Consider the following 21,901-nt stretch of genomic DNA (forward strand, 5'->3'; position numbering starts at 1 on the left):
AGGGGTGTGGCCACCATTTGCGTCACTGAACAAGACCAGAGATTACTGGTTGATGTTGGAAGCAGGTGTAGCCAATAGGAAGCGGGTTTGAACCTAGGGTGGGGGAGGCTGCGTGTTTCCGGAAGACGTGGCGGCTCTCGCCTGGGCTGCTTCCCGGCTTCATTCTCTCCACTTCGCTCCACACCCAGGGTACTCCGAGGTGCTGTTGCCGCGGTCCTCACCTCTGCAGCCATGATCTCGTTAACGGACACACAGAGTAAGCACCTGCCCCGAGGCCCCGCCTCAAGCCCCGCACACACCTTCCTCGGGCTGGGTCTCGCCCGCCTTCCCCTTCGCCTGCCCGGGTCAATGAATGAAGCTCCGCGATGGGGGCGGTGGCCTGCAATACTCAGCTAGCACTGCGGGACCCTGGAGGGCTTCCTGGAGGAGCCGGATGCTGGACTTGCGGCTGCGACCTGGCGGGAGGGGAGAGTCTGTGGGGTCTGGGGAGACGCCCGAGCTGGGGAGGGGGAGCTTTCGCCGGCGCGCGGGGGTCGCGCCGCTCTCACACTCAGGAAGATGGGCGCTTTGTTCCTGCCGGCGGCCGCGAGAGAAAGTTTGATGCGCGATGCCAGCGGCCCACTCTTCGGGATATTTTTGCACTTGACATACTTGGGGTCCTCTACAAGTTACTCCTGGTTGTTTGGAGGCCGTGTTTTAAATGTCATCCATGATAGGCTCTTTTTGGAAATGTGCTTACGCTTAAATATTTTGAGTATTTGCTGTTTGCTACCACTGGAAGCAACCTTTTAAAAATCCGTTGAAATAGCTTCACTTTTCTACTGGCTGCTGTCTTCCCAATCGTAAACTTTGTGTTCAGTTAAACGACTTCTTTCGTTAAAATTGTATGTTGTGCTTTGTGGTATGTTTTATTATTTTAGCATCTTTCTGTCTGCCACAGAGTTCTCCAGGCTATCTTATCTCTAAGATTCATATTGCTGTCTGTTTTCTTTCAATATAAAATTTCCAGTTTTCTACCCCTTTTTGTCAGTCTTAATAATTTTGTATTTACATATCTGCCAACCCTGTGCTTCCTGTCTTTCGATGGTAGTGATAGTCTTTTTAATCTCACTTTATCAGCCATGCCTTTTTCTTTTTATTCTGTATAACTTACTTGAATTTTAAAGATTTTTAAGAACTAAACAGTCTGCTGAAATAAAAAATAGAGCTTCCTTTAAAAATGGCTTATTTTAAAGTGAAGTCGTAAGGTTTGGATTCAAGTCTTGACTAAGGTGAACTTCACAAACCTGCTTATAACTCCTGCACACACTGCCACCCCAGGAGAGGTCCCTCCCTTCCTCAGATTGAACTGTGTCTCCACCGTTGAGTGCCCATTTTGGTGTACCTGTCCTGATCAGAGAAAATATAGAGTCCTTTTCTGTTTGTAGGTTTTTATGTTTGGGGTGGTTTTTTTTTTTTTTTTGGTTTAGTGTTATAATAAAACTACCAATTATATAAAAGCATCTCATATCAGCTTATCATGTGCTTTCATGTAAAATGTGTTCTGTAGTTCTCATAAGAGCCTTGTAAGGCAAAGAGGAATATGTATCTTGTAGAAATTAAAGAAGGCTCAAAAGAAATCCAGTGTATAATCATGAGGAAAGCGAGAGAAACAAGACTTAATCCCAGGTCTGCAGGCTCAAAAATCTTTGTTCTTTTCACTGTACCGTGGTAGCATCTAAGAAGACTTGATGTAAAGTTTATTTGAAATCTATCTTAGAGGGATGAAATTTTCCCATAGCAAAAAATAGTTTCAACAGTAGATATTTATTCTTTAGAATTATGCATTGATTTTTTGAGAGATGGGTAGAATATTCAGAGCCTATTTCCCTTATGAGGCAGAACTCTGGTCCTCTTGACTGAAACCCAGAATTTAGCAGAATACTATACATAAATTGCTAGAATTTATTTCTAATAGTACTACTAATTACTCAGAGGAGGTACTTGATCTCTACGTAGTTTTCCTATCTGTTAATACTCTTGAGTCTGTGATTATTACATATATATATTATTTACTTACCCTGTAAGTAAATAGATTCTATTCCATTGAAGTCTTAAGGGGACAAGTGCTGATTTACATCCTTCCAAAAACCAGAATGAGGGGGTTGGGTTGGAATATGGGCAGAATAGGCAGCATCCTCCTCACTTCATTACAGTGGTGGAGAGGAGGAAATTAAACTCTTTGCTGCTCATTTGCTGAATATTTTAAATAGATAATGGATGAGAATGCAAAATGATTAGTGGACCAAAAGCTCTTTGGATTTCAGCTGGTGTTTGTGTGTGTGTTCAACTGTAGGAATTGGCCATCATTCAAGTGACTTACCAAGATTATTCCGGCATCCCAATTCTGCGAGAGAGTGATCAAGTACTGGTCATAATAAAAAAGCAATTCATGACTTTAAAGGAATTCTATAATCCCCTCCAGTACCCCCTCACAAAAAACCCCACAAAATTTATTGAGGAGGCTGGAGTGGGGCAGTTCCCATGCTACCTCTAAATCTTTACTTCATTATGTCACATTGCCTAAATTCTACCATGATGTTGAATTGAGTTCTTTATTATGACATTTTCTCTTTTTGAAAGGGGATAGACAGTGCTGCCTTGAAATATCTTAAATAAGAAATTAAAGTGCTAAGGTGATTGTCACTGGAGTAAGAATATCTCTCCTTATCAAATTTCTACAATAAGGTTTTGATTTTAGATAAACTAGTTTTATTAGATTTTTTTAATCAGATTGTGCTTTAAAAACACACATGCATGCGTGCACATGCACGTATGCACATGGGCACGAAGAATGAAATTTTAATAATGCACAAGAAAATACATTTATTTTCAGTCAGTTCAGTCGCTCAGTCGTGTCTGACTCTTTGTGAACCCACGGACTGCAGCACGCCAGGCTTCCCAGTCTATCACCAACTCCCAGAGCTTACTCAATCTCAGGTCCATTGAGTCGGTGATGCCATCTGACCATCTCATCCTCTGTTGTCCCCTTCTCCTCCCGCATTCAATCTTTCCCAGCATCAGGGTCTTTTCAAATGAGTCAGTTCTTCGCATCAGGTGGCCAAAGTATTGGAGTTCAGCTTCAACATCAGTCCTTCCAATGAATATTCAACTGATTTCCTTTAGGATGGACTGGTTGGATCTCCTTGCAGTCCAAGGGACTCTCAAGAGTCTTCTCCAACACCACAGTTCAAAAGCATCTGTTCTTCGGTGCTCAGCTTTCTTTAGTCCAACTCTCACATCCATACATGACCACTGGAAAAACCATAGCTTTGACTAGACAGACCTTTGTTGGCAAAATAATGTCTCTGCTTTTTAATATGCTGTCTAGGTTGGTCATAACTTTTCTTCCAAGGAGTAAGTGTCTTTTAATTTCATGGCTGCAGTCACCATCTGCAGTGATTTTGGAGCCCAAGAAAATAAAGTCTGTGACTGTTTCCTTTGTTTCCCCATTTATTTGCCATGAAGTGATGGGACCAGATGCCATGATCTTAGTTTTCTGAATGTTGAGTTTTAAGCCAACTTTTTCACTCTCCTCTTTTTCATCAAGAGGCGCTTTAGTGCTTCTTCTCTTTCTGCCATAAGGGTGGTGTCATCTGCATATCTGAGGTTATTGATATTTCTCCCAGCAATCTTGATTCCAGCTTGTGCTTTATCCAGTCCAGTGTTTCTCATGATGTACTCTCCTTAGAAGTTAAATAAGCAGGGTGATAGTATACAGCCTTGACATACTCCTTTCCTGATTTGGAGCCAGTCTGTTGTTCCATGTCCAGTTCTAACTGTTTCTTCTTGATCAGCATACAGATTTCTCAGGAGGCGGGTCAGGTAGTCTGGTATTCCCATCCCATGTGGGCGACTTAAGACTCAGATGAGTAACATCCTAGATCACAGAAGTGGCAAATGTATGTGGGTGGAGGGGGACAGGTGTTGGGTGAGAGGGGAGTGGTGTGGGGTTTGGCTAGAATTCAAATCTAGTCTTGAGGTTCCACAGCTTATAACTATAACTTGAGAACCGAAACATTCCACTGCTTTACCCAGTGCAATCCAGCAAGAGAGGGTTGCCTCTAACATTTTTGCCGAAACAGTAGCAGGTTATTGCCAAATAGTCCCTGATGTGAATGGATCAAAAGTCTCAAACTGGCCTCGCTGTCCCGTTTTCTCCCCTCCAGTTCTTCCCTAAGCCCATGTGTTCACAAGCCCTCTGGTTATTAAAGCACTACTTGGAGCTGCCCTCTCACCATCAGAATCGTACCCAGGAAAATAAACATGCTGTTCATGCTGAACAGTGAGGCCAGTTTGAGGCTTTTGACCCATTCAAGTTAGGGACTATGTGGCAATAACCTGCTAGTGTTTCGGCAGAAATGTTAGAGACAACCCTCTCTTGCTGGACTGTACTGGGTAAAGCAGTGGAATGTTTCGGTTCCCATGTTATAGTTGTAAACTGTGGAGCCTCAAGACTAGATTTGAATTCTAGCCAAACCCCACACACTCCCCTCCCACCCAATACCCGTCCCCCTCCACACACACACATATTTACCGATTCTGTGATCTCGGATGAGTTACTAATCTGAGTCTTAAGTTGCCCACATGAAACATGGAGCCAGTGATACTTTTTAACCCCCCAGTTTTGCCAAATGAATTAGGACATTTGTGTACACATCTCATTAAATGTAAAACCATATACGTTGTCTCTCTTTTTCACTGCAGTTTTTAATAACGTAACCGACAGTATGTTAGTAACAAGCTGATTTTATTAAGCTTGAATCACTTAAAGATGCTTCTCCCAGAAGTTCAGCATACCCCAATACCCTTGAGTTTCATTTAATCTGATTTAACTGGGGAGAGGGGGATCCTTTGAGAAGCCGTATGGCATGATGGTTAAGTACAGGGACTTTGGATTCGAATAGACCTGAGTTCAAATGCTTAACCAAATGTGTGACTTTGGGCAAATGAAGTCAATTCTCTAAACCTCAGTTTCCTCCATCCCTAAGATGATGTAATGATACCTACCTTGCAGTATTACTGGGAGAATTAAGTTCTATAAGAGATGTGAATCTCTTCATAATGGCCAATTCATGGTAAATTCTCAATATATAGTATGTATATTGCCATATAATTTCCTTTCTGAAGAACAAACATCTCGACATGTTTATGTTATCATTAGGACAACTTGTGACAAAATAGAAATGGGTTGTATTTAAGTATTGCAGCTGCCAGTGATTAAATCTTAACTACTAAATAGTTATTTAATGGAATGTTACTTGCTCATTTGTCCATATTTTTCTCTCAGAAATTATATCTGACATCTGAATAGTTATTTTGGTAAATTCTCCTGAAGCATTTAAGCATGTTAAGTATCAGCTTCCAACTTTCACGAGAATTTATGTCCGTGGTATATACTTCCCAGTGTATTTATGGACAGGTACTTTGCTGACAAAGGTCCATATAGTCAAAGCTATGATTTTTCCAGTAGTCATGTATGGATGTGAGAGTTGGACCATAAAGAAAGCTGAGCAGCACCGTAGAATTGATGCTTTCCAAATATGGTGTTGGAGAAGACTCTTGAGAGTCCCTTGGACTGTAAGCAGATCAAACCAGTCAATCCTAAAGGAAATCAGTCCTGAATATTCATTGAAAGGACTGATGCTGAAGCTTCAATACTTTGGCCACCTGATGCTAAGAGCCAACTCATTGGAAAAGACCCTGATGCTGAGAAAGATTGAAGACTGGAGGAAAACAGGGACAACAGAGGATGAGATGGTTGGATGGCATCACCAACTCAATGGACATGAGTTTGAGTAAGCTCCGGGAGTTGATGGTGGACAGGGAAGCCTGGTGTGCTGCAGTCCATGGGGTCACAAAGAGTCAGACACAACTGAGTGACTGAACTGAACCTGAATTCTTTTAGTCTAACTTTCAGAGAAAAAGGTAGCTGGAATGGGAGGCATTCATTAACTGTAGATTGAAGTGAAGGATGTTGAAGAAGACACATTTAAATGTTCAACTCATTGGAACATTTTGCATGGCTTAAATTTTTAAGGAGCTGTGACTTAGATTTTAGCTTTCTGGAACTGAGGTAACAGATTAGAAATCACTGCTGCATATTTAAAATTGTATTTCCCAAAATATGGCAGTTTCAGTTCGGATCCATTATTTTCTGCAGGTAGTGCTGCTAGGTAAAATAAAGATTGGCGACTGTTTTCCTGCAAGCAAAACTAAAATGAGCAAGGAAGTAGTTTCATGGGTTGTGCTTTGTAACATTAACAGACTTGTGCAACTGTAACCATAGAAAGTTAAGACTCTTCAGGAGTACAGCTAAGTCTAGGGAATGTAAAGGCAATAAAATGATTAGTTTTATATAAAGAGTAAAAGAGCCTTAAAAGCTTATACTTTCCACTATTCAATACTCAGTACCGAGAACAGTTGCCAACATCTAGGAGTTGATCAACAATTTTTTGTTTCTGAGTGAAGAAGACTCAGAATGTTAATATTAGGTAAAACAGTGTTGGAGAGATGGTTTTAGGACTCAGACTAAGTGTATGAATAGGTGCATAATTGAGAGAGACTTGTAGTAGATAAATGCATAATAAACCATCAGGAAGTCAAAGTGATGCCTCGCCTTCTGAATATTAACTTTTAGAGGAGACAGCTACTTGAATCTCAGAATCCCTTGTGTTGCCATTGTGAGAAGCAGCGCATAATAGAGTGAAGTCTGTTGTACTGACGTCCTGTAGCATTTCTGATAGGTTAAGCATTTTAAGAAGAAACTGCAGGTTTTGTGCATATAAATACTAGTCCTGGAACATAAAAGGAGAAGAGGGGACAAAGAGTAAGAGTACACCCATATACTTATGTCTGAAGCCAGAAGGTTTCTTTGGAGGAAAAAAATACATAACCAAAGGTTTAGAATCCTGATTCATCTTTCGCTATTATGGGTATGTTTGTGAGAAGTCCTATGTTTCATTTAAGGATCAGAAATTCTTAACTTATTTTAAATTTGAGAGTAATTTGCTGATGTTAATTTAATTTGTTGTAGTTCGTAAAGAATGTCATCATAAGTTAACCTGCAGTGTTGGGGCCCATGTTTCCTTATATCAGTCAAAAGAAAAACTGAAAAATTTTTCCTAGTTTACAAGGATCTGAATGTAACTTTTCTTTTGCTCCACCCTTAACTATATTACTTATGTTGCAGAAATTGGAATGGGATTAACAGGATTTGGCGTGTTCTTCCTATTCTTTGGAATGATCCTTTTTTTTGACAAAGCACTACTGGCTATTGGAAATGTGAGTGTTTCAACATATATTTTAACTACATGCATAATGAAATTTTAACTTAATACAAATGAATTATTGCCAGCTGTGAAACTGGGGGAAGATAATTCACTGTTACTCATATGAAGATTCCTGTTACATTTTCTGTTTCCATCAGGGATGAAACTTGCAAGCTTTCTGTTTAAATAAAAGGTAAACACTTGATGAGTTTTCTAATCCCATAACTGCTTGGTTAAATGTTTTGATATGTGATTTACAATAGAGTAAAATCAAGACTACCTCTAAGTAGTTCAAAGTAAATGACTTTATAGCCCCATGTCTTGGTAAATTTGTTAATGTTGTTTTGACTTGAAACATCTGAGATTTAACTATTGCTTCAATAGCATAAGATGAAGAGTTCTTAAAAACCACTTCAACCTTTAAAATATATACCTCTATTAATAATTGACCTGCTAAGAAAGGTGTATATATTGTTTATTTGGAATGTGTACTCTCTTGTCTATGGTGAAGGCTGTGCAAGAGCCCTAGAAATTAGTAACCCTCCTAAAAAAAGTGTTAGTTGCTCAGTCATGTCCGACTCTTAATGCCCCCATGGACTGTAGCCAGGCTCCTCTGTCCATGGGATTCTCCAGGCAAGAATACTGGAGTGGGTTGCCATGCCCTCCTCCAGGGGATCTTCCCAACCCAGGGATTTACCATCTGAGCCCCCAGGGAAGCCCAGTAACCCTCCTAAGAGGGCAATAAAGTCATTGAGTAAGGATGGAATAGTTTTGAAGTGTATATTAATGTTTTAATACACAGTAACATCAACAGCGTTGGCATCTCAGAATGTGAAATTTAAACATTAGGCTTAATAAATATTTGTGTGAAATATTTTTCCCTCAAGTACAGTAATGAAGAAAGGCAAGTGTTTAGGAATAAAACCTGGGAAAACACAAGCTTTTAGTTGACCACCATCTCTTGTCCATTGTCTGAAAACATACAGAATATATTTGAGAAGGCACAGCTGTATTTCATATCAGCTGCTCCCAGACTTCTGGAATTAATAAAACTAGGATCTTCCTCCTGGATTTGTGTGATTTCTTCTACTACCAAATGGGCCATGTCAGGTTTTCTCCCATCTGTAGGAACTCCTATCAGTCCTGATAAAAGTTTTCAGAACTGGGAGTCCCTTCAGTTGACATTTTTACGTGCAACTACTGTCTTTTGCCTTGCGGCTCATCTTGCTAATTGACGAAGCTGTCGCCATCTAGCTAAACCTGGGGAAACTACTGCAGGTGCAGACACCCATGGGTAACGCCTCACTTGTCTTTGCTTCTCTTTTCTTCATCTGATCACAACAGAAGAGGGCTGAATAGAGTGGGATGTAACTACCACTTTAACATGGTCCTGCCTCTTGTGTGCGTTGTGGCCTTCTCTGGCCAGCTGCCCGCATTAAAAGCCACATGTCCTAAACATTTATCATATTCGGCTTTGACCTTCCTTTTCAAGCATATGCAGTGCATTTGACTGCTTAACGATGTTGCATTTTCCTTCTCTTGCAGGTTTTATTTGTGGCTGGCTTGGCGTTTGTAATTGGTTTAGAAAGAACATTCAGATTCTTCTTCCAAAAACATAAAATGAAAGCTACAGGATTTTTCCTGGGTGGTGTGTTTGTGGTCCTGATTGGTTGGCCTTTGATAGGCATGATCTTTGAAATTTATGGATTCTTTCTCTTGTTCAGGTAAGGCAACTATTTTATTCCTTCAGTAAACCATCATGTCAGATAATTATTACAGAAACCCAGATGTGTTTATCGTGCAGATGATTGCTTGTGTCAGGGTATAAATTAACTTGTAAAGCATTTTTAATGCTATAAAATTTACTTTGGTGGCATCTTAAGGCACTCTGTCTCTGTTTGCTATTTTCATCAACCAACCAGTGGTAGATCAATCCGGTGTTTTAACATGGAGAGCCTGATACTGCACAGTTACTGCCACTCGATGATGCTTTTTTTAGTGCGTGCAGATGTTAAAAAATTTTGGACTAAATACATTATGGGAGGTTTTGATCATTTAATATTTTATGAATGCCACTTACCAAGTAAATAATAGTATGCAATGTGAGAAAACACTTTTAAGTAAGGTTGGTTAAATTATTTATTCAAGAAAGGTATATCATTTGTCTTCTATCTGCCAAGCACCGTATTGCCCACAGGAAACATAAAAGCTAAGTGCCGAATCTGCTTTAAGGAATCTCTCATTTCTGATTCATGAAATAGACTGTAAAGGTACTGGTAGGATATAGTAGTAATGTGGTTATAGATGTTTATGCAGAATGTTATAGAGCACAGCTAAAGAAGGGATCACATCCAGGGAGAGGGAAGAAATGGTAACTGAATTTTGAAGTTGCTTAAAAGTTCAAAATTTTAACAAAATCCTTTCTTTTTACGTGGCTAACAGTCGATTTTGGTGATAGAGAATCTGTTCGTTCTAAGACCTTTTTCTCCCTCTCCCAGGGGCTTCTTTCCTGTGGTTGTTGGCTTTATTAGAAGAGTGCCAGTCCTTGGATCACTCTTGAACTTACCTGGAATTAGATCGGTAAGTAATCCTATATTTAGCAGCATATTTTTTGAACCATTAAAATGAGTACTCTCTGGGAGAAAGAATGGTTTGGGAGTTTGGGGTTAGCAGATACAAACTATTATATTTAGAATGGATAAACAACAAAATTCTGCTGTGTAGCACAGAGAACTATATTCAGCATCCTGTGATAAATCATAACAAAAGAATATAAAAAAATATATATATATGTATGAATCACTTTGCTTTACAGCAGAAATTAACACAATGTTGTAAATCAACTACAATTTTTAAATTGTTTAAATAAAATAAAAATTTTAAAGATAAATAATTGTTCTCTGATGCTCTTTTTAGAAATTTGAGGAACTGATAACATGATTGATACATTTTATTGTGATACAACTGTTGCATCACGTACATTGTGGTTACAATAAATAACAGAAAATAATCATTGCTAAACCTACAAAACCTGAAATTTGGTTTCACTGTATCCACATTTAATGCTGTTTTCCTTTTTTCATGTGACTTGGATTGTCATGCTACCTTTCTCTTTGAGAGTTCAAGGCACCTTTCAATTAACTTTTATAAGATCTCTAATTTTAGAAGCAATAATATAAAAGAACACCATTATTTCTTACAAACATGTTCTCTCTTAGACTGTATCACCAAATGGAGGATGTTGAAACAATTAAATAAAGCATTGTGATACTGAGTCAGATGATAAAATTCTGTTCCCAGCTCTATCCACAGTTAGAACAGTCTTGTCAAATCTGTATCTCCAGGGCAGGCCATCAACTTCTTACTGGTGTTTGCAGATTTGCATAGATGCTTCTAGAGATACTCCACAGCATGTATTGAATTCTCAAAGAGCTAAAGGATGGCTTTCCCACTAAGGAATAGGTACCACTGTAAGCCTGATCTCATTTCAATTTTAGTCAGAATCTTACAGCTCAGATAACCTAGATATTTGAAGTTACCTTTGGAGAGAAAATGTGCTTTCTCTCCACCTAAATTTGTCATAAAATTCTAATGAATCCATGAGTTCAGTCACTTATTTGCAATAATATAAAATTTGGGGACCTAGGCTTATAGGGGTATATCCTGATTTCATTTGCATTATCCCAAACTCATACAGTAGTCAGCGTTGTTTATACTTAGAATGTCTTTTGAATGTACTGAAACTTTTAGCTATATAGAGTTGTACTTATTAATCCTGTCTTTAAGGATTCTTCAGTATTTGCATAAATGGACATGCAGTGCTATAAATTTTTTCTACTATTGCTTCATTAAAATAAATAGGCCTTTCTTGATATTATTATTTTATTATTATTAAGTAAAAGTATGAATAGTGAAATAAAAGAAAGGGTTAAATGATTGCTACATTTTGATAGTATTATAGCCACTTGGGTTATGTAACTTAATATCTTCACTAATTACTTTGTTTCAACATCTGTTTGCATCACCATCTGGAATGCTGAAGAAAGCCCAATTGCTTTATATTTGGGGTGGAGTAATCAAAGTAAATAAGCACTTACATTAATGTGTGTTAAAACTTATGTTCTGTAATTATCGATTTATGCTTGCATCATTAAGTCTCTTTTTAATGTCATTGCCACTTTCAGTCTGAAGTCCAGAATACACATTTAAAGTATTTTTAGTCAATAGCTGTTGTTAATTATTGAACTTAATGGAGCTAAATCTGTTTGTTCAAAGACTACATAGGCCCAGAAGAGATCCACAATAATGGTCAGTTGAAATAATATTATTGAGTTCATTAATGCATGAATGGCTGACATTTCAGCTTTTTTTTTTTTTAATTTTTCTTTTGTTAAGCTAGAAGCGTTAACATCATTTTATCCAGTTTTTTTAATTCATTGTGTTGCATTTTTCGTGTTGCACTTTTAAAGTCATATGTATAACATGTCATGCAAAAACTCGTAGAAAAAAAATTTTTTATATACATTTATGTGTCAGAAGATGGTGGTGAGTAGTACTGGATTAATCATTGTCGGTCATACCTTAAATTTCCACAAATCTTACAAAACTGGGTTTTTTTAATCAACATTTAAAGTGTATGTGATATTTTTAAGTGCTCTAGACTTTCTTTTAACTATCTGTTTTTCTTCTTGCAGTTTGTAGATAAAGTCGGAGAAAGCAACAATATGGTATAACAACCATTGAATTGAAGACTCATTTAAAATATTGTATTATTTATAAAATCCTTTGAAGAATATTCAGCACAAAATTAAATTACCTGAAATAGCTTGTAATGTTCTTTACAGAAGTTTAAAACGTATAGCCTACAAAGTACCAACAGCAGTTAACAAAGAAGCAATGAAAACAGGCTTCTAACCAAGTCATCTAAGAGGTCAGCAAGCAAACCGAAGGAGGTGAAATCTATGTTACATGCGTATTGAAACTTTTTAAGGCCATTTTTATTATTTTTCCACAATGTGCGAAACACAGCCATCCTTAGAGAACTGTAATCCCTATTTCTTTCCTTTTTATGTTGAAGATGCAAGCATACCCATAGGCATTTGCTTTTTAGAAGTGTCCACTGCAATGGCAAAAATATTTTCAGTTGCACGGTGTCTCTGAAAATGATGCATGAGTTAGATTGGATTATGTCATTTTAATCTATTAAAACCAGGAAAACCCAGTGTTGATGTATGAATCCCTTTTTTTTTTTGTTTTTGGTAAGAATATGGTTAAAATAAAACTCTTTTTTTTTTTTAATAAAACTTTCATGGTTCTTCTGAATCTTAATATTTTAAAACCAGATGAAAATCCGACCTAGATATTCTTTGTTGGAATGTTGCAAAGGTCATTCTTTACTAGCTTACAGTTTCTAAGTTATAGCTCACTCAGCACTTTTTCCTTCAGCAACACACTCTGGAAATCCTGATATTTCTTGGGACTCTCATCTGAGCATCTGTATCTTTCATCACACATGAGCATTTAACAGAAAGCCATCTCGGCCATGAAAGAGTCTGTTACAAAGCTTGTTTCACTGAAGGGTGTGTTCTTCAAGATACCAAGTGAGATTTTTCCATGTCATGATCCAGTGTTTCCTTTTATTTTTTTTTTAATTTTAGCAGTGGTTTATTATTTTGCTTTTCATACATTAAAATAACTACTGGTAATTTTTACTTTAAGATGTAACACATTATAAGGTTAAACTTACAGCTATTTTTTTAAGGGCTATTCACAGAAGCCAATTTTTCCCTTATTTTCAGCTTTTTCCTAACATAAAAATCAGCATGCATAATGTGTGTTTCATACACTCGCTCTTCATCTTGAGTTCGTGGAGAGAATATCTGAGTTCCCACGCTAGAGTTATTTTACCGTAATTAAACTGGCTATGGTTCTGCAAAACGTGACACTACAAAAATGATGTGATATTTTCTCCACTGTTGCTGCCCGACAGGCAGTAAGTAGGAAGCTGTGGTGGTTTCCTCAGTAGTGGTTTTCCAAGGAGACACCCTTTTGTAGATGTAGGAAACCATTTCAAGAGTCATAGTACTATTTGTTTTACTACTAATGATTGTACTATTTACTCATTTTTTTAACAGTTGCAAAGCTTTTTAATACATAAAATCATAATTGAAATTTGTGATTTTTATTTACAAACGTGTCTACAAGATATATTATTGCCTATGTTATTAGTAGTTAAATCTCTTGATGCACAGGGAAGTCCCATCCTTGCTCATCTAAAGAAAGAACGACTTGGTAGATAGTCTTAACGGTTCAGCCTTGTGGATTACTGTCTTTTCGGTACTGGCATTTGACTTATGACATAATCTGTGAACATAGATGATATTGACAAAATGAGACTCCTACCTCAATAGTTCATGGAATGATAAGAAACATTTTGTTGTCTAATGTTCTTCAAAAAAGTACTATCCTCGCTTGGAGAGTGTCAAATATCTACATACTTGGGGGACTGACTTATATAAGTTGCCCTGTGGGACTCTGTTATACATATTTTTGACTGACCCATATTATTTACAGTGGCTAGATAAATCTACCTTTTTTAGAGCAAGAACAGTATCTGTTAATGTAAGGAGCATCTGTATTATTTAACTCCTTTGTAGACATGAATTTCTATCAAAATGTTCTTTGCACTGTAGCAGAGATCTCTTTTTCAACAATCTTGTTTCAGAAAACATTATTAGACAGAAGTGTATAAAGGATGTGATAATCTCCCAATAAGAATGAGAGGCTTGGAGCAGTTTTCAGTTTTATCAGATGTGAGTTTGGGACTGCTTGGCAGCATTGTATGTTTCTTAGAACCATTGATGAGGCTCTATTTTTAAACATAACTTGTTTTCTGACAGAAAACACTGTACATCATATTGTTTCTTCCTTTCCAATATTAGTCTTCTGTCTGTGACAAAAAAAAAAAAAAGCATCAGTTATTGCTATAAAGGTGGAAGAAAAGGTCTAATACTACTTAGCCTTAAGTGTTTCTGGCATTGTTCAAATCTATTTTCTGTAACAGAAACCTATTTGGAATGTTTTTCTTTTCCCCTTATACATTGTAATTCCTGGAATACTGCTGCTTTTAAAAGTCTCACAGATTATATGATCTAACAATTGAATATTGTAAATACACTTGTCTTACTTCTCAATAAAAGGGTACTTTTCTATTAATTGGTGGTTGTCTCAACTTGGGCTGCTAAAACAAAATTCCACAGACCAACTTACACAACAAATGTTAGTTCTCATGGTTCTGGATTCTGGGAAGTCCAAAATGAACATGCTGGCAGATTCAGTTCCTGGAGAGGGCCCTCTTCCTAGCTTTCAGACAGCTGCCTTCTTACCATGTCCTCACATAGCATAGAAAAAGAGAATGAGCTCTCATCTCTCTTCTAATAAAGACACTAATCCCTTCCTGAGGAGTCCCATCTTGGTCACCTCATCTAAACCCAACTACCTCCCCAAGGCCCACCCCCAGTGCCATCATGTTGGCGGTTGAGTTTTCAACCTCTAAGTTTGAAGGGAACAAAAATTCAATCCATAACAATGGTCAGATGTATTTTTATTATGAATTATAAAAATCGAGCATTGCACAATAACCAAACTTGTGTTTTAAATTAGCCTAATATGCAGTTTTCTTTTTTATAGAAGGATCATCACATCTTTCATTTCCAAACTGTTCAACTAGAAATAGGCTTCAGGTTAAAAAACAGTAAATTTAGAAATTGGTGGAGAAATGCTTAATTTTTTTCTCAGCATGAAAGGAATATATAATATTTAAGTATTAATTACTTAAACTCACTTAATGTCAGCAGTGCTTTGATCATAAACTTTAGTAAGGCCAAAAACCACTGGACAAATTTATCAGTTAAGGTACACAAGTTTGTTGCATCTGATCATTAAACCACAAGTCTTGACTATTGTCTGTTGAACTGCAAGTCTTGAATCCATTATTAAATATCCAGTTCATCTTTCTAATAGTGAAGGACAGGGAAGCCTGGTGTGCTGGAGTCCAAGGAGTCGCAAAGGGTCACACACGACTTAGGGGCTAAACAACAACATCTTTCTAACCTTTTCCTCTGGAGTAAAATGTTCCAGCCTCTGTGTTTCTACTTCTTGTATCCGTGTAGGAGGTTGGACATAGCATCTGCCCCAGATCCTTCAACTGACGCTTTTCCATGGCCTTACCTTTACCAACTAAGACCTTTTAACAGAAAAGGGCAGCTCTATTTGACTAGGCCAAAACAGCTGGCCCTTCTGTGTCCTCTCCTAGACCGTTCCACTTGTTTTGTATTTATATGGTTTTGTGAAAGAGATTCTTGAGCTTCAAAGCTTAAGTAAAGGATGGTAAAGACATTGGCCAACGAGTGAGGAGTTTTATTTTGGATAGTGGGCCTTCTCAGTGCCCTAAATCTTCTGAAGCTGGTAGCTCTTTGGGGAGTCTTCTTCCACCTCTTTGTGAGACAACTGGCCTATGGAGTCGACTGGCCTTCACAGAGAATAAAGCCAAAACAAAGTAGGAATTAAACCCAGTGATCTCAACATCCAGTAGCAAACTCCTCTATTCTGTCATCAGACATAATTTCTATCTTCGAGTATCTTAATAGCCATATTGTCCAGGTAATCTTTCCCAAGATAGGTGCTGTTTGAAAAAGACAAACATTGTATGATATCAGTTATATGTGATTTCTTAAAAAAAAAAAAATTGATACAAATGAACTTAGTATAAGAAATAGACTCACAGACATTGAAAACAAACCTGTAGTTACCAAAGTGGATGGAGTGGGGAGAAGGTAGATAAGGAATTTCAGATGAACAAATGCACACTACTATATATGAAATAGATAAACAACAAAGACCTCCTGTAGAGCATAGGGAACTATATTCAACATTTTGGAATAACTTTTTTTTTATGGTGACTTTGTTTTTTCATTTATTTTTATTAGTTGGAGGCTAATTACCTAACAATATTGCAGTGGGTTTTGTCATACATTGACATGAATCAGCCTTGAAATAACCTATAATGGAAAAGAATCTGAAAAAGGTCATATATATATATAACTGAATATTAGCTTACTGTGCAACTGAAGGGCTTCGCTGGTGGCTCAGACAGTGAAGAATCTGCCTGCAGTGAGGAGACGTAATAGACACTAGTTCGATCCTTGGGTCAGGAAGACCCCCTGAGAAGGGAATGGCTACCCCCTCCAGTGTTCTTGCCTGGAGAATTTCCTGACACTAATATAACCTGCACCTGAAACTAGTATAACATTGTAAATAAACCATACTTCAATTTTTTTTAATGTGTAAATAAAATGTAAACAGTTTTTTTCTAAAGATAGGTGCGGTTGTGTGTGTGAACACAGTAATCATGGATCTTGTAAGAATGCAGTTTAAACTTTGACGGTGTTAGGTTGGGCCTGGGCACCCTGAAGTCTACTGGAAGAATTCAGATAACATCAGTGATGTGGGCAAAATTATCTCCATTAAATATGCCTTTTAAAAAAGTTCCAGAGAGAAAAACAAGTATCATGTATTTATGTATATGGAATCTAGAAAAAAAAAAAATGGTATAGATGAACCTATTTACAGAGCAGGAAGAAAGACCAGACATGAAAGACAAACATCGTATGATATCAGTTATATGTTTTTTTTATACATATCATATATACCATATATATATAGATATATACCATATATCAGTTATATGGTCTTTAAGAAAGACCAGACGTTAAGAAGGAACATGTGGACAGAGGGATATGGAGGAAGGGGAGGGTGAGACAAATTGGGAGATGGGGCTTGACATATATAAACTACCGTGGGTAAAAAATAGATGGCTGGCGGGAACCTGTTGGACAGTGTAGGGGGCTCAGTGCTCTGTGATGACAGGGATGGAATGCCGAGGGGTGGGTGTGTGTGTGTGAGGGCGGTCCAAGAGGGAGGGGCTATGTGAATGCATACAGTTGATTCTCGTTGTTGTAGAGCAGAAACTAACACAATATTATAAAGGAATTACACTCCAATTGTTTTTTTGTTTTTTTTTTAATGAGGGAAAAATAGGTTTCGGATCCAATTTGTCCAATAGCCACTGCCAGGTCATCATGTCAGCAGAATAAAAGGTAATGTTTTTGTACGTCAACTTTTTTAATCAAATAAGTAACTTCTTTTTTAGCCCATTTCTAGGTTTAGACCTGTAAAAATCTTTAACTTTTGTGATTTAACAAAAACATTTGATTGGGAGTCAATGCCTTTTTAGGATAAATTCACCTTCTGGCACGTTACTTTTGATAAGACTACAATATTGATAACATGTCAAAGCCATTCTCCTCACTTGTGCATATTATGCTGAAAATGGCAGCTTTGACGTAAAACATCTGGTTATGAATTCATTAGTGAACCTGTTACAGACAAAGCACATTAATTTATTTTTTCCTTAAAATTGTAATTTCAAAACACAGTTTGACTGGCAATTTATTTTCCTGTCCCTCTTTCTAAAACCTTTGTGTGTGTGTGGTATGGAAAGGGGAAAAAAGACATTTTAGTTGTTTCTTGCCTGAATGATCAGTCACTTTGGTCATGGCCGACTCCTTGCGACCCTATGGACTGTAGCCTGCCCGGCTCCTTCTGTCCCTGGGATTCTCCAGGCAAGAATACTGGAGTGGGAGTGGGTTGCCGTGCTCTCCTCCAGGGGATCTTCCCAACCCAGGGGTCAAATCCGCATCTCCTGCGACTCCTGCATTGCAGGGGGATTCTATACCTGTTAAACCAGCAGGGAAGCCCAGTTGCTTGTTAGGATAACCGAATAACTGGGTTTCAGTTATGAGTTCTTTTAAAATATAAATATAGTCTTCTTTTTTCTATTGCTTTTTCTTTGGAAGTTGCTAAAATCCCTTGAAATTAACTTTTAAAATCTGAAAACCTAATATTTAGTGTTAAGATTTTTCTCTAGATAAGGTGGTAATATTTTAGTCCTTAGTTTTTATCTTCCTCCTCTCCTAAACAGTAGAAAATACTACATTCATGGTTTTGGGTCTTTCTTGCTTTAATTATTCTTTAAAGGGAGTAAATATTTCTCAAGTTTCTACCTGCAAACTCCTTTATATATTTCATTCTCATTTACTAACCAAATCTCCTTTCTGCACATGACCATCAAGTCCAAATGTCAGGTGCCCAAACCCCAATCTCTCTTGCACAAGTATTTACAGGTAGATAGCATCACCCATTGGAGAAGGCAATGGCAACCCACTCCAGTACTCTTGCCTGGAAAATCCCATGGATGGAGGAGCCTGATGGGCTGCAGTCCATGGGGTCGCGAAGAGTCGGACATGACTGAGCAACTTAGCAGCAGCAGCAGCAGCAGCATCACCCATCAAGCTTCAATCCCAAATCACACTCGCCTGTTCCTTCTCCATACGCCCTGATATTTCTATTGCTAGCCATTCTCCTAGTTATGCAGACTTGAAGCTTTCAAGTTTTTTAGTTTGTGTTATCACTTTTTATACCATCTAAGATTTACTACTCAAAATCTCCAAAGGTCACAATAGGATCTATGAGCATCACTTGGGAGTTTATTCGAAATGCAGATTCTCAGGCTGCATCCAATCTATACTGAATCAGAGCACACATTTTAATGAGATTCCCAGATGATTCAAAAACACATTAATAAATACCTTCAGAGCACTACTCTAACATTTAGAAGAAAGAGATCATCTCTCTCATCCATGGGACCTTAGCACATGGTGGCCACTCTGATCCTTGTTCACTGCCTGCCTGTGTGTATAACTGTTTCAACTAAAGAAACTCTTGATGACAGTGAAAGAGGAGAGTGAAAAAGCTGGCTTAAAACTCAACATTCAAAAAACTAAGATCATGGCATCTGGTCTCATCACTTCATGGCAAATAGATGGGAAACATTGGAAACAGTGACAGACTTTATTTTTTTGGGCTCCAAAATCACTGCAGATGGTGATTGCAGCCATGAAATTAAAAGACGCTTGCTCCTTGGAAGGAAAGCTATGACCAACCTAGACAGCATATTAAAAAGCAGAAATACTACTTTGCCGACAAAGGTCCATCTAATCAAAGCTATGGTTTTTCCAGTAGTCATGTATGGAAGTGAGAGTTGGACCATAAAGAAAACTGAGTGCCAAAGAATTGATGCTTTTGAACTGTGGTGTTGGAGAAGAGAAGACTCTTGAGAGTCCCTTGGACTGCAAGGAGATCAAACCAGTGAATCCTAAAGGAAATCAGTCCTGAATATTCATTGGAAGGACTGATGCTGAAGCTGAAACTCCAATACTTTGGCCACCTGATGCGAAGAACGGACTTATTGGAAAAGACCCTGATGCTGGGAAAGACTGAAGGCGGGAGGAGAAGGGGACGACAGAAGATGAGATGGTTAGATGGCATCACTGACTCGATGGACATGTGTTTGAACAAGCTCTGGGAATTGGTAATGGACAGGGAAGCCTGGCATGCTGCAGTCCATGGGGTTGCAAAGAGTCGGACACGACTGAGTGACTGAACTGAACTGTACATAATTGGGTCATAGCCCTCTTGCCTTCTCCAAATTCCTTTTTTGCAGTTCTCTTCCATATCATCAATTTTTCCTTCTCTGCCAATCATCTCCATCAGCATACAGGTTCTGCAAATGGTCATCAAAAGGAACCAACAGACCTGGCTGATTTAAGCAAAAGCAGACTTTATTAAAAGGACACTGCAGGCGAATCACCATCTCCTCCGCACTGCATGCAGGAATCTGTCACTAGCCTTGTAGCCAGTATTGCCCACACAAACTTGAGCGTCCTACAGCCACTACTGCACCAGAAAGTGCTCCTCCCACTCCCCACTTATCCCCTCCCAGCTCCAGTCTCCATCCAAGCGGGTACATCTGATTGGTGAAGCCTGCATCATGATCACACTCTACCTGATAGGGAGACTGGGAAGGAGTATCTAACATGTTCAGCATCTACAATAGAGGGAGGACACTGCCTCCCACCAAAAGTCATAATTTATAGTTTAGGGAATTTCAGAAATGTCCTTCAATTAAAAGGATTCAGATGTTATTGAAAGGTTAAAAAAATAATAATTCCATTTCTACCACACTCATTTATCTTTTTTCAAAGTTTATTTTTTCCTTTCCTTTTGGTGGAATTAAAAAAGTTGTCCACACTTGTCTTTATTTCCTCATATCCTATTCTACCCAATCTAGCATTGTTTCTCAAAAGTCATCATATTCCCAAATCCAGCAGACACTTCTCAGCTCATGCAGTTTAACCTTGCAATGCTATTGGATAGTCTCCCAGCTCCCATGAACTTATGGTCTCTTGGAATTTCACTTTTTTCCAATTGCTTCAGCTCAGCTTCCTTTGCTGACTTTCCCTCTGCTCAGTCTCTGTATGTTTGTTTTCAGAGCTCTATCCCTTCCTCTTTAACTCCATTCACTCCCTAAGTATTCTTTCAATTTCAATTTTTTCCTGACTTAAAATTCTCAAATCTCATAATTCTTGCCTTTAGAAAAAAATCTACAGACCTGTTTACTGAGCTCGAGTTTTGCATCTGCAGCTGCTTACTTTGTACTTCTCCATGTATGTCTAATACATATTTTAATTTTAATATGTCCAAAGAGAATTCTTAATTTCCCTCTCTAAATTGGTTCCTTATGAAGTCCCTCCAATTTCAATAAAAGGCTTCATCATTCAGCTGGTGTTTAAGCCAAAAATCTCAGAATCATCCTTGATTTATTTTTCTTAAACTCTCATATCCCATTTATCCACAAGTCCATATTTTCTAACACCCAAATTCATTACAGCTCTCCATTCCCTACAAGCACTCCCCTAGTCTAAGCCATCATCATCTTTTGCTTATTCCCAAACTGCCATTTGAACTGGCCCATTTCTTCCTCTCCATCCTCAATTCATAGCCCCCTCTCCAGACCCCCCACACAACTTTGCTCCATTTATCACCTTCTTGTTCTTCAAACAAGCCAAGCTCTTTGCCATCCCAAGATTTTGCATTTTTCTTCTGCCTAGAATGTCAGCAATACTAAATCCATGCCAGCTTATCCCATTCTGACTCCACGTTATCCTTCCAGATCCCTCTTGGTTTTTACCTTCCCTAAACTAGCCCACCACTTACCTTATCACCTCATTACCTTATCTTGCTTACTTTTCCTTTATAAAGCATTTTAAAATTCTGAAATTACCTTATTTACTAGTTTGGAGTGTTTCTCCCCTGACTAGAAGCAGTATCAAAGCAGAAACTTGTCTTTTTGATTCATGTTTGTGTCCCGTGGGATGTCTGATACACAGTAGGCATTCCATAAATATTTTGTTAAATAACTGAATTGATAATTAAGTGAATGACTGATGTCATATTCCATTGAGATTCCCTAACCTTTTCATTCCTATCCAAATGACTCATCTTTACTCACTGGTGATAGCTTGATACCTAGTTATCTAAGACAAGTTTTGTTCATTTACTTTTGATTCTGCCTGGGGTTATTAAACATTCTCCTTAATAATAACAATAATGCCTCGAAAAGCTAGTAAGAA

At 38.0% G+C, this 21,901-nt stretch overlaps 1 protein-coding gene across 1 annotated transcript; it reads left to right on the forward strand.

Moving 5' to 3' along the window:
* The first annotated feature begins 82 nt into the window (after positions 1-82).
* Positions 83-14,525, forward strand: GOLT1B (golgi transport 1B). The gene is made up of 5 exons (XM_043440912.1): positions 83-256; positions 7,232-7,323; positions 8,856-9,034; positions 9,809-9,890; positions 12,005-14,525. Exons 1-5 carry the CDS (start codon positions 232-234, stop codon positions 12,041-12,043), a joined length of 417 nt encoding a protein of 138 aa, XP_043296847.1. The 5' UTR covers positions 83-231; the 3' UTR covers positions 12,044-14,525.
* The last annotated feature ends 7,376 nt before the right edge of the window (positions 14,526-21,901 follow it).

This window comes from Cervus canadensis, chromosome 21 (assembly GCF_019320065.1).
Source record: "Cervus canadensis isolate Bull #8, Minnesota chromosome 21, ASM1932006v1, whole genome shotgun sequence".
NCBI lineage: Eukaryota > Metazoa > Chordata > Mammalia > Artiodactyla > Cervidae > Cervus > Cervus canadensis.